Source organism: Hirundo rustica, chromosome 6, assembly GCF_015227805.2.
Source record: "Hirundo rustica isolate bHirRus1 chromosome 6, bHirRus1.pri.v3, whole genome shotgun sequence".
Lineage (NCBI taxonomy): Eukaryota > Metazoa > Chordata > Aves > Passeriformes > Hirundinidae > Hirundo > Hirundo rustica.
The window spans coordinates 60,884,982-60,898,603 of record NC_053455.1 but is presented as its reverse complement, the minus strand read 5'-3'; the positions used below and the strand labels follow the sequence as shown (position 1 = coordinate 60,898,603).

The window sequence follows — 13,622 nt, the reverse complement described above, 5'->3', positions numbered from 1 at the left end:
CTTGCTTAAACAACCTCATGTTCTCTTTCCTGAGTTTCTCAGACTGCAGAGCGGGTGTAGGATGCAGCTGTGGCTTGGTTTTGCCTTGCAGCACATCGGCTGCAAACAGGCTCGTAGGGACGGTGTGTAGTGTCACCGTGTGACTTGTGTTCCCCGTGGTGGATGGATGGAGAGCCTGGAAGGTTGCCCTGTGTCCCTTCAGTCCAAAGCTCAGTGTGTGATCAGGGAATTCTGGCTCTCCAGCGATGCACAAAGATCTGGTTTTGCCCGAGGCTTTGCCCCTGTCCTTGTGTACATAACAGCACCGTTCTGCTGGCTTTAGGGAAAATGAAATGCAGGAGGCCAGGCACGAAGGGTTCTGCTAGTCCAGGTTTGGACAGGCTGTAGTTAATGATTCCAGGGCTCAGTGCACAGGGGATTGCAGGCTCCCAATCCAGACTTTGCTGCTGTGTGTTTGAGGTCTGAGCAGGGATTCATGTGGTGAAAGAAAAACCCCTCATTCTCAGAGGAGCAAGAGGCTGGATCCAGGTTTGGGTTCCGGTGCTTTCACCCCTTGCACCCCAAATCGGATATGTCTGAAATGTGTTAGATCGAGGAAGGGGAGTTACAGAACATGGAGCTGATGTGTTTCTACCTCCCTTTTCCTGCAGCTCCTGCATTCCTTTTGCCAAGCTGCCAAATCCTACCTTTCTCCGTTTACGTTTCCTCGCGCTTCCGGCAGCTCCCAGCGCTGAAGTCTGGATTCTGTGCTTTGTAGTTCAGGCTCAGGGAATGCTGCGCATAAATTTAGGCAACTCAGGATGGTAACTGGGAACCTACTTATTGCCATGGAGACTTGGGCTTGCTATAAGCTTTTCCATTTTGCCTTTGGGCATATGTTTGGTACCTGCTGGCTATCCTTTGGCTCTTGGCTTGTCAAATGCCAGGCAGTTGATTCTGCTTCCAGCTCCAAAGTGGACTGGGAACAGCGAGAGTTTCATTCCAGAGCAATAACATTATGCAACTGTAAACACGTTAAAACTTAATTGCCTGTTTAGGATTGAGCAGCATTAATGACAAAGCCTAGATAGGTCAGTCCAAGAGGGACACTTGAAGGAGACCTGCTAAAAAAGAGGGCTGGAATGATAAGAGGTCACTCAGGTTTAGTATTGATCACTAGCTGGCAGCAATATTCACTTGTGCAGTTTTGCAGGTTTTGATAGAGGGGAAAAAAAAAAAGCTTTTCTTTTCAAAGAAGATACAGATTTTTGAGAGTTAACCAAAGGTGGTATTAAACCTTTTCTATATCTCAGTGCCCCTAGTTGGAAGTGGAGATTTTTTTTGGCGGTAAAAGAATCTGCACCTCTGTTTTGGTGCTTGTCTTTTGAGTTATAAAACATCTTATGCATAACCAGAAATAGGAAAGGAGGCCAATACACTAATTATGTAATGAGCTCCAGTGTGTTCTCACTCTGGTGGGTAGTTAGCTCCACTTGGAAAAACAGCTACTTTGAGCATGAAAAGCCTTACAATGTTCTGAAACACAAGAATTTGACATATCCATGTTTCAGTATTATTTGAATTATTCTCTTACACTCCCTTTTAAGTTCTGGAGTTTTGAGAGCAAAAGATAAACTCGTTTCATAGAATCGATTCTGTTAATGTCTGAAATTAGTTTTATGTTTCTAGCCTCGTCAATTCAGGCTGCTCGATACTTACTGGAAATTATTTTCATGAGGTGAAAAGGAAAATATTTTTCTTTGCACACTCTAGGCTGATTTTTCTCTTTCCCATTAGCACATGCCAGAGATATGGAAAAGCTGAAAGCAATGTGGTTTACTACATGGAGCAGGCAAAGCACAATCTGTGTTGGTGTGTGACTATGATTTTTTTCCAAGGCTGGGTTTAATGGTGAAAACAAGTCAGTTCTCAGTTTCATCTAGCTCTTGATATCCTTGAACTGTTTCATAACTTCATAGTTCTGATTCTCAGCCTGAAAAAACAATCCTGTGGCATATATATAGGTATGAAAATTTGCTTGCTGGGAACTTTCAATTATATTGGGGCTCTTGGTCACTGTGTGCTGCCTAAACCCCTCAGGTTTCAAGTGACTCTGAAATACTCTAGAAATAAGCCTAGTTATTTAAATTTTCTTTGCATGTTTTGTTTTATATTCGGCATTTCCATGCATGCAGTCATGATTTGGAATAATTGTCGTTTATATGTAGTACAAGCATCATGATGGAAACTTATCTCTGAGCCCATTGGTTTTCACCCCTGAAGTCCTGCACTCTCCCTAGTTGTTCTTTTCCTGCTCTCTTCAGCTGCCCAGATTTGTGAGTGGTTTGCTTGATATTCAGTCTACAGACCAGAATGATAACAGCAAACCAAAATATCACTTGGAGATTAAACACATAATTCCAATTATATATTTCAGAGATGTTCCTAAAGATGCAACAGTCACAACCTCATCTTTCTACTGCCTGAAGTTACTGCTTTACAGTATTTAATAATATTTGATTAATTTTAAATGCTTCTCTTTTTTATTACATATATTTCCATCATTTATATACATTTTTTGGCCTTGTGGTTGCTTGTAATTCACAATTACTTGTGCACTCGAGTGGTGTTGCATTTTCTTGTGGAATAAGGTTTTCTCTGCTTGATCAAATCCCAAACAAATTCAGTTATTTGTAGAGCATCCCTAATACACAGCTTATATTAACAGACTTGCAGGAATTACCTCTGTTTCTTTCAAGTGTTTCCCCTGGGTTAAATATTATCTTCCTGTCACGTAGCATTTATCGGTCTGTGATGTGCTATCTGTGAGACCTGTGGATTATGTTTGTGATGAACATGAAGGGAACCTGTTCCCTGAAAGCTGCAATGTTCCTGGACTGGGATCTTGGAAGTTCCCAAGTGTGTCAGGCTCAGCTCTAGTGGATCCAGCTTTTGGAAGGATGCTTATATTGTGGCATCTAAATACTGAAGGTTGAAGTTCAGCTCTGAAGGTTGAGGCAGAAGAAATGCTATTGCTTTAAAAAATCCTGGAGCTTGGGAACAAAAAAACCCCCAGAAAATGTATTAGTGAATGAGAACCAACTTACTTGCTCAATGTGGCATTTGTTGAGAATATTTATTTCTAGCAGCAAGAGTGACATGTTTGGAATGATTCAGTTGGGTCAGAGAGTTACTTTCTTCAGTCAATGTTTCAGTTTAGTGTAGAGCATGGGTGTTTGCCAGAATGTTCTAATCAGCAGGGAATATTTCCTGGTAAATTCAGCCCTCTCCCACCGATTTGTGTGAGAGTTCTGAAGTGCTTATTGTGAGTTCCATTCTCGTCAATCCCCAGTGCTGTGTATTTATTATTTTGATGGCAGCCAGAAGCAGAGCAGAACTTCATTCTGTTGCTCTCAGTCATCTTAATTACAGAAAAGTAACACAGCTTTGTGCACAAGTGGGAAAGTTTCTCAGGATTCTTTCCTTTTTCTTTTAATTCTTTCTGTACATTCATCTAACACCAAGGAAGAAACTGTGTGACAACTCGAAATTTTTCGAGATTATAAAGCTGCAAATAGTTTCTCTCCTTTTGAATTGCTTAAGAAAATCACAAATTGTCTCCCATTGAAGGTAAGTATTAAAACTAGAAAGGACATGTCTCTTGGCAGTGTCAACTGAAACTAAGGACATTCAAATGTTCTTTCTTAGGGATCTCATAGCAGTCGAAGCAACTCAGTTTTGTCAAAACAAACAGCAGTGGAGGTGTTATGCAATGCCAGCAATCCCTGTCAGTGTGTTTATGCAGCAGCAATATAAATTCCTGTGTGCACTCTTGCTCTGGGTCATCTGACAGCGTGATGGTTCGTGTCACAACTGGGATCTATTAGTGCTACAATTTATATTTACACAGGAGTATGCAATGCACTGGAACTCTCTGTCCTGGAACCATCTGAATGAAGAGTGAATAGCCTTCCTTTCAAATATACAGCTGGTTTTCACATGGGGAAGCTCAGACAGATAAAAAGAGATGTATTGATGCTATGCAGTGATTTGAAGTTGAAACAGGATGATGAGACAGCGTCTGGTAGTCCTTGCTGTGCTCTTCATCCTGTTCTCAAGACTTGTGATACAGGTTGGAAAAATATAAAACTTCCCACGTCAGGCCACTGTCATCTGGAGAATTGGGCAATATTGACGTTTCTAAATGTTGATGTTGGCATTTTTGGAGTTTTTAAAATTACTCTTATGTTGCTATTAATTTGGAAGGGGAGCTCACTCCAGGTGTATATTGTGCAACGTATTTTTTGTCTTTTCAGTCATGTGTATATTTTAGAATAAAGTTTACCAAATGAATATTGGACATTGCGGTGTCTTTTGACCGTGTCTGCTTATTTTAGCTGCATGTTAGAATTTGCAGATGTGCTTAATTGGTTGATGTGGCCTTTTGTTTTTAAGCATGTGCATTCTGTCACTTTGAATTTTGCTGCAAAACAGCTCCATCTGAAGCTTTCACTTGATCTGCAGCATGTCTTGCAGAGTTTGGAGAAAGTAGGGATGCAGCAGTTGTCTCCACTTAGCTGGCTCTTTGTGTTGACCTTGACCTGCTAATCACCAGGTCAGCTGTACAAGTCCATTGTTTCTTAGGCAAGGCTCTTGTTCATGAGTATTTTCCTTATTTTGGACAGCAGAAAGGAGTGTTGTTTACTAACATTTCGATGTTTTCTTATCCAAGCGCTCCCGACATGTTCGCTGGCCACTGGAATGACTGAGGCATATTTATTTTCACGTTAGAAATTGCTTTGAAAAGACATGAGGGTTGCTTTCTTGCAAGGCTGTTTTCTAGAGGATGGACTTGTCAATTCTCATTTCCAGTGCAGTTCAGATTAGAACTGAAATTTTGCCAGGGTAGATAAAGTTATGCTTTGTGTTTGCTTTGAAGTGTGGTGTATAGTTGTACCTTTTGTTCTATTCAGAGTGCGCTCCCTGAGTTGATAGAACATTTGAATGTCTTTTATATTAAATATTTTTAGTGAGGCTGTTGATGGAGAGGGGAAGTGGTTTAGGCTGCAGTAGCTCTTGCAGACATTAATACAATCATTCCCAAGAAAGCCCAGACTGTAGGAGGATATTCTTTCATCTTGACCATGGTCACTGCAGTAATAAGCATGCAGTATGTGATGTGAGTTAGCTCAGCTCCTGTTCCCTGGTGACACTTCACTCCGTACTATTTCACTTTGGTTGGGTTTTGTTTGGTGAAATCTTTATTGGATTTGAAGGGTGAGCCTTGTGAGGGCTTTGAGCCCCCGGGCTCAGCTTTCAGAAAATTCTGATTCTAATCCTCAGAGATTTCTAGCAGGGAAAGGGCTGCTTCATTCCCTTTTGTGAGAAATGAAGGAAGGCATGAATGAAATTCCTGTGTTTAGCTGTGTTCTGGTACCTATCAGGATCATGTGTTGTTGCTCACAAATGAATACTGACTTGAAATTTGTCATGTTTGTTGGTTTCCTTATTTTGTTGTGCTTAGGGCTCTGGTTTTTTCAGGATTCCTTCGGCAGCTGTTAAAAAAAGCCAACAAACCCAAACACACAAAACCAACAACTCTTTGAAACCATAACTAAGTGTGTTACAGATATGTTTTTCCCATTGCTTACCAGGGAAACCCCAACTCATATAATTGCCTTGAGACATGAACAAGTTTTCAAAGTCCTGGTCAAACATCTTTTGTCTTTACAGTTGGCAGCATAAAGGTTTTAAGTGTTTGAACTGAAGCTGGCTTAGCATGGCTATACAGTTGTATTGGCCTTGCACATCTGAAATGAATGCTTCAAGGAACTGTCAAGTGTTCATATGAATCCACTCTCACTGTGTCCTGATATTTGATGTGCTTATATTTCTGTCTGGTTTGTTCCAGGAATTTGCAGCACTCACAAAAGAGTTGAATGTATGCAGAGAGCAGCTGCTTGAGAGGGAAGAAGAAATTGCTGAGCTGAAAGCAGAAAGAAATAACACGAGGGTGAGTTCCTTGTCTTCTCCAAGCTCACCATTGTTAAAGCATCCAGCTACAGGGAGGAGAACAAATGTTGAATTTGAAAACCTAAAAGTATTTTTTTCCCTGATACTCGTACATGAATCCCCGTGGAAATGCAAATGTGCGTGTGTTGATGGAGAAGATTTGGCAGCTTGTGCAAAGCTCCAAATGCTGCTGTGCAGAATCAGGAAAAGCTTGTAAGACTACACTGCTATCTGCCATCCAGATTTCTTGTTAAAGTTTTGTAATCCTGCAGCTCTGGAATCAGAGGAGCAGAGTGGGCAGGTTGTGGCGTTCTGTTTGAGCAGCTTACAGTGCTAATACAGCTGAAATGTTAAAAACGAGCCTTGACGCTCAATACAATATCCTTTGTCTCTGAAATTTGAAGTTTAGAACTCTAACCCTGATGTTCTAGGAGGCAAAGTTTTCTGCAGCTGTACAGAGCAGGAATAAACATTGTTCCTTTCTTTTTTTTCCCCTTTTGCTTTAGCTATTGCTGGAACACTTGGAGTGCCTCGTCTCGAGGCATGAGCGATCCCTCAGGATGACTGTTGTGAAGAGGCAAGCTCAGTCTCCAGCAGGAGTTTCTAGTGAAGTAGAAGTTCTCAAAGCACTAAAGTCTTTATTTGAGCACCACAAAGCCCTTGATGAAAAGGTAATGAAGTACTGTACCTAACATATTTTCATCCTATTTCTTTTGTGTGGGCCAGGCAGTTTTTGTACTGAAGTTGTAGAAATCTCTGCAGTGTAACTACATTAGTTACTGCTCTCCTAAATTAAGATGCTGTACTTAGCTAAAGCAAGGTGCTGTGGTTTATTCAAGCACTTTATTAACTGTGTTAATGTAAACTCGGCATGGTTCAGGAGCAATATATTTGCTGTAGGAATGCACACATCTGCTTACCTGTACAGCATCAGGATTTATCCTTTTGATTATCTAATATGAGGAATGGACTAGAGAGGAGAGGAGGAGGGGAATCTGCTTACACTGGGATAGAAATCTGAATTAAGAGAACTTCTCCCTTCCGTTGTGCATGATAATAGCAGCAGGATGTGCAGCTGCTAAAGTTCACTAAGTGAATTTTGTTGCCAACTTGCAGTTTACCTGACTTTGTGACCCTGATGCCTTGAGAGGCATCAACCCTTATGCATATAAAATCTGGCAAATGATTTGGAGTGGAATTTTACCTGTTCTTTTGTTTTGTAAATGAGCAAAAGCAAAGCCAGTCTGCCTTGCAGAAGGACAAGCAAATTCTGGGTATGATTAATTCTTTAGTGCCTAAATGTACAGGTCATGTTGCTTAGGACAAAAAAGGAAAAGCTAGATTATGAGATATTTGGCTATTTTTTTTGGTAGCATGTGTTGTAATTAGTACTGACTCCAGATTAAGGAGGTTTCTAAGTGTAATGGAAACTGTAATTTATTATCTGTAAAGGCATGGCAGCAAGTGAACTTGATTTCTTTTTGATTTGAATGATTTCAAATAATTTGAAATTACCCTTTCAGGTAAGGGAGAGGTTACGAGTAGCACTTGAAAGATGTAGCTTATTGGAAGAAGAACTAGGTACTACACATAAAGAGGTAAGTTCCTGTCTTGAAAGGAGGCTTCATGTGTCCACTGTGGGTGTTTCAGCCAATATTTGTACAGAGTAATTTATTAAGTTTCACTTTCACTTCTTCCTTTTGATTTCTTGCCAAATGGAATAATGGTTAATTTTTAACTTAGCTGCTTTGAAAGAGCAGGAGAAGAATAAAGGCAAACCTCAACCTCCTGACACCTTCTCTGTCCCGCAAAAATCCCAACCTAACCAAGAAAAAGAGTTCCTGTGCCTTTAAAATAAGGGTTTGCAGTGGCATAAGGTATTTGAGTGCCTGTGCCAGATTTTATAAATACATACCTGGCAGTAGAGTCAGTAATTGTTATTTTGCTCCTTTGCTTTTGCAGCTGTTCCTTATATTATTAGTGAGAAAGGAATTGACTTGAAACATGTGTCTGTAAACTTTTCTTTTAGTTAATGATTCTGAAAGAGCAAAATAATCAGAAGAAAACGCTTCCAGATGGGATGCTGGATATAAATCATGAACAAGAAAACACACCAACTACAAATGGGAAGGTACAGCTATTTACTTTGCTTAGCTAACATCTGTTTTTTAATCATTAACTATAACATTTTAATTTTAAACCAGAATAAAACATTTTTGAGTGATCATCTAATTAAAAAGTCTTTCAGCTTTTGCAGCCTATTCAATAAAATTATCTTTAGGGAGGGGGTGTTTACAGGTAACAATATGTTTTTTGTCTTATTTGCATTATGCCAATACACTTTTTTCCCCCTGTTTCATAGAGATCCTCTGATGGTTCATTATGCCACGATGAAAACCTTGCTAAAGTGATTGAACTCCAAGACATCATAGATAAGCAAAACAAAGAGCAGACACAAATGAAAGAACGCCTCACTGCTTTGTCCAGCAGAGTAACAGAGCTGGAAGAAGATCTAGACACGGCAAGGAAAGACTTAATAAAATCTGAGGAAATGAACACAAAGTTACAGAGGGATGTTCGAGAGGTGAGGAAGGAACTGTCAGGATTTGAGGAGTCACAATGCCATTGCTTTATAAAATTTTAGTCTCACTGGTGCTCAGTTGTACCTTTATGTTTTTGGAAGTCTTTGGTTTGATAGATGAGAAGAAAATGGGTTTTTAGGACATGATGGGTGTCTGGTTTTTGTTTAAAAGACCAGTCACTTAAGAGAATTTGCCTTCAGGATAAATCTATGACTAACTAGATATTTCATTAATAGATTGGAGATTTGGCATTGCCAACTTCAGCATGTTCTGGAAGAGTTGCTTGATTTTTGTCATACATGCTCAGCTTATTACTGATGCTTCCTTTTTTATAAGATGCACTTGGCTGAGGAATCCCTTTAATTTCAGTGGTGTCACTGCTGAATCCTTAATCTCCAGGATCCCACATATCCTTATTAGATAGAATGGGAGCTTATTGAAATCCCAGAACATTCTCTGACCATCCCCAGCAAGCCAAGATTTGCCCTGTGTGTACCATTGGGAAGGAAAGTAGCAGATGTGTGGTGTAAGGTAATAAACACCAGTGGTTTTTAATCATTCACTGTTTTAAAAAGGCATTTCTTTCTACTTCATCTTCTGCTGAGAAGAATGACCTGATTTTTTTTTTAATTTTTTAATTTGATCACTAAATAATTTTTTTTTCCCATTTTGGCTTCTGCCCAGACTCTGGCCCAGAAGGAGGACATGGAGGAGAGAATCACCACTCTGGAGAAACGCTACCTCGCTGCACAACGTGAAGCTACATCCGTGCATGACCTCAATGATAAACTTGAAAACGAAATTGCCACTAAAGACTCCATGCACCGACAGGTTGTGCTTTCAAATGAGATTAAGTACACTTTGCTCAGCACAAAGCTAATGGAGATAATTAATGTTCATGCCGTGCTGAAGCACTTTGCTTTTAGGAAGATAAATATCAGCTGTAATGTGCTGTTATTGGTGATTGTTTTTCAGGAGCTGGAGTCGTATACTGTAGAGATTTTTTTACCTTGGGAATAAAGATGAGACAGCTTTACTGGGAAAGGGAAATGGTTTTGAGAAGTCTAGTGCACTTCATCCTGGGGCAGCAGGGCTGTTGTGCCTATTAATTATGGACTTTTAAGCTACTGTATGTGTATCCAGGCATCTTTAGTTTTGTGGGTGGGAATTACTCTTTCTGAGCTAAAGTCTTCAGATTTAAGAGCGTATAATGATTTTTACAGGCTATTGCCTTAGTGAGAGAGGAAGTTTGACAAATGCTTGACATGAAATAGTCCAACTTTATAAGGCAGAAATGCTTGTTTAGCCAACCACTTTCTAACTAATCACTTCTTTAACCCTCAAAACTTGCTGGCCATAACCCTCTGCAGAGCGAAGATAAGAACAGGCAGCTGCAAGAGCGACTGGAACTGGCTGAGCAAAAGCTGCAGCAGACCCTGAGGAAAGCTGAGACTTTGCCAGAGGTGGAGGCTGAGCTGGCACAGAGAGTGGCAGCACTTACAAAGGTGAGGTGGTGGCACTGTGTCCTCCTGACCCCCTCCTCCATCGGTGTCCCACTGCAGGACATCTGTTCCTGCTGTTGGTTTGGTTACATTTGGCTTCCAGTTTTCCCACCAAAAATTCCGAAAATATTTATGTTTACTTCCTACTTTTTTTCCATTCATCTCTCTGAAGACACTGATTTACTCTTTTTCCTTTCTTTTTTTTTTTCTTTATTTAATCTTTTCCTTTTAGTTTCTGCTCTTTGAAACTCGAGCGGGTTTTCTGTTAACTCTTCCACATCTTAAAAATAGCTCTCTGAATTATTGCTTTTGGGATTTTTTATTAAAATTACTCAATAATAGACATAAGGTCTTCTAAACATGAAATGTTTCTGAAAGGGAAACCTAAATTTCTTCCACTGCTAGCTAAGTGAAGCAAGTGCGGAGCAAGCAAAGTTGTGGTGCTACCAAACATCAAGATTTTTAGAGGGCTGCAAATGGAGTAATGAAATCTAAAGAATTATATTGATTTAACTACCAAATGACCCTTTTCAAGTGTGTGTGTGCATGTTTTCTTTCAAAGCCTCAGTTTCATTTCTTTCCTTGTTATCTTTCCTGTCCCTAACTGGCTCTGTAGTCTGACCTTTTGTCTCCTGGGAGCTCTGCTGCTAAAGATGCTAAAGTTTTGGAACTTGCCACCAAGCTTAGGAAGGTAGAATTTGTATCTTAGTCCTTGTCTCTGCTTGCTGCTTTTTGCTTTGCCATGATGACTAACAAAGGATCCCATTGTCCAGGCTAGTCAGGAAAATGCACTCAGTCTTTACTTTTATTTATGTTTTGGTTTTATTTCTGGGGGATATGAATGAACTTTACTGTTACAAGCTCGTGTGCAAGTAGTAGTTGATTCATGGTACTTAGGGGTGAGAGGTTTCATCATTTTGCCACTTCCATCTGAACTCTTGCAAGGTCCTCTTGGTAACAGAAAAGCATCTGTTCTGCATTGTCCTTTACCATAAATGGCAGTCGTGCAAAGCATGTTAGAAATATTCCTGTGCCTCAATGTTTCTGTGCTTTTGAAGCCTGAAAAACCCACCCAAATTCTAATTTTGCTCTCAAATTGACAGGCTGAGGAGAGACACGGCAATATCGAGGAACGACTGAGACAGATGGAGGCACAGCTTGAAGAGAAGAATCAAGAACTCCAAAGGGTACTGCACATCATTTTGACAAAGATAAAAAGCTGAAAAAAAGAACCTAATCCTCTTTATTTCCCAGCTTTAAAATAAAGCCAGAGTTTAGGCTGGCTGCTGGTGAGACGCTGTACTGTGGCTAACCTTAAATCTCAAGGAAAATTTGCTGGAGGTCTCCAATGAAAGTCTGAAGAAACTTGCTGAATTAAATGACTATGGAAAAATTGGTTTCCTGGGTTATAAATAGTGGAATCCATTCTGAATTGTTCCTTGTAAAAGAAATTTTAGTGTAGGCTTAGAATTTTAAACTTCTGGTCTTGGATCACTTATTAAAGACTGAAGTGTCCCTTAGATTCCCTGAAGAGAGCCCTGGAGGCACATGCAGTGTTCCTCTGTGGAACAATATTGCTGTTAAAGAAAATGCATTTAGATTAAAGAAAGCTCACTGCCTTCATAACCTGGAAATTGTTAGAGATGTTGCAAATCTGAAGGTTTTTTTTCAGTAGCTTCTTTGTCTCTCAGGCTAGGCAGAGAGAGAAGATGAATGAGGAGCATAATAAACGTTTGTCAGAAACTGTTGATAAGCTCCTGTCTGAATCCAATGAACGGCTCCAGCTTCATCTCAAGGAGAGGATGGCTGCCCTGGAAGATAAGGTAACGAGTCGCATTCCAGTAATGAATGTGTAATTCTGTCATGATTTGTGCCTTTTGCAATGTGTGTAACTTCAGCAAACAAACACAAAACTCTCATTAATAAGTTGTTGCTGTTAAGGCTCTTTTTTAGTGTGGATTTTGAAAATATCCCCTTAAAAATCGTTTTTCGAGGTTGTTCCTGGGCCATGCGCTGTGGCGTTGAGAAGCTTTTAAGCTTTATCCTTTTTCACTTGACTGGTGCAGATTGCATAAATAGGTTCATCCAGTGCAATACAGGAAGCCTAAAGCATTGGAACTTTGACCTTTCCAGCTGAGTTTCCTTTGTTTCCCACTGCTTTTGGCTGTACCAGTTCCCCTGAGTCATTGTGGGATTCCTGCAATTTGCTTTTCTTCTCAGGTATTTCATTTTGAGGCTCGTTAATATGAGTGTAAATGGGCTGTCCCTGCATTGTCAGTGCACATCTTGGAGCCTTCCCCTGCACTCAGTTCATCTCTTCTGACACACTTTTTACTCCTTTTCTTCCCTTCTAGGTCCTTATGGATTATTCTTCCATGCACAGCTTGAAGTTAGAGCCCTTATTCTGCATCCAGCAAAGCAGTGTCTTCTAAAGTGGCACTTTGCTTGATGCTGACTTTGAATTGCTTGGTCTTGGATTAAAATATATTTGGTTGATTTTACTAGAGGGTGAAAACGATCATCTGGGGAAATGTTTCAGGAAAAGCTGAGTGTCTTTGGTTTTAAAGTCATGGCAATAAAATGCTTTGGAAGGCAGATGATGTTTCCAGACTCTTACTGAATGTTTGCTTCCTCTTGCATTCATGCATAATGCTGGAATAATGGGTGATGGGTTGACCCTGACTCCCTCTAATCTTCTCTGCCATAACTACATTTGCAAATAATGAGGAAAATCTACTTGTCCTATCCTGTAGTTAACAGCTTCTAGAACAGTGTTCTTGTTGAGGTTTCCAGCTCACTCTTTTATGCTAACTTGGGGAGAAACGTGCAGGTAACATTTTAAGACTTTGTTCTGATCACACGGTCTTTCTTTGAATTATTCCATAATTATTCCCTTTTTTTACTAGTTAGACTGTGAAATGGAGCTTTAAAAGGCTGCTATTGCTATTAAAGATTTATGGAACCAGTACTATTACTAAATCCATTATTTAGAGGACTGTACACCTGGAAGGATAAACCTTCAACTATAATCAAAGTGAAATGATGGAAGCAATCAAGGATCTGTAATTTAAGATGCATTTTGTGTAGTGTTGACAGCATTATTCTTTTTATAGTCATCATGGTTCTGGTTTAAAAAGTTTGAGTGACTTAATTTGTGATGCCTTTAATTTCAGAATTCACTTCTTCGAGAAATTGAAAATGCAAAAAAACAAATAGAAGAACTTCAGCATGAAAAGGTAGACTCTGCATTTCTGAAATATTATCTTGGAATTTAATTGCTGCCTTGCTACACAGCAGGATCAGATTTTAATTCCTCATAAAACTTAACATTTCCTGCTCTGTTTAAGAGAAGGGAGCTGTTATTGCTTATTTTATGGTATTGTGTGCCACAGTTTTAGGAGGATTTTATAGGTAATACATAACCTTTTAGTCCAAGACTTAACACACTTTTGAATATGTGAAGTGCCTGGATATTTTGGCAATTGGCCAAGTTTGGAGGTTGTGTAGAATTTTTATGCTGTTGTAGATATGACCTTGAATAGCAAAA

At 39.7% G+C, this 13,622-nt stretch overlaps 1 protein-coding gene across 8 annotated transcripts in view; it reads left to right on the top strand.

Annotated features, from left to right (window-relative positions):
• The window catches only part of PPFIA1 (PTPRF interacting protein alpha 1), a 52,390-nt gene that overhangs the window by 14,145 nt on the left and 24,623 nt on the right, over positions 1 to 13,622 (top strand). For all 8 annotated transcript variants that reach the window (XM_040066180.2, XM_040066184.2, XM_040066181.2 and 5 more), the window contains exons 3-12: positions 5,891 to 5,992; positions 6,498 to 6,662; positions 7,515 to 7,589; positions 8,021 to 8,122; positions 8,354 to 8,575; positions 9,258 to 9,404; positions 9,944 to 10,078; positions 11,179 to 11,262; positions 11,767 to 11,898; positions 13,249 to 13,311. In XM_040066180.2, coding sequence (XP_039922114.1) covers positions 5,891 to 5,992; positions 6,498 to 6,662; positions 7,515 to 7,589; positions 8,021 to 8,122; positions 8,354 to 8,575; positions 9,258 to 9,404; positions 9,944 to 10,078; positions 11,179 to 11,262; positions 11,767 to 11,898; positions 13,249 to 13,311 — 1,227 coding nt within the window. The remainder of the gene's footprint in view (positions 1 to 5,890; positions 5,993 to 6,497; positions 6,663 to 7,514; positions 7,590 to 8,020; positions 8,123 to 8,353; positions 8,576 to 9,257; positions 9,405 to 9,943; positions 10,079 to 11,178; positions 11,263 to 11,766; positions 11,899 to 13,248; positions 13,312 to 13,622) is intronic.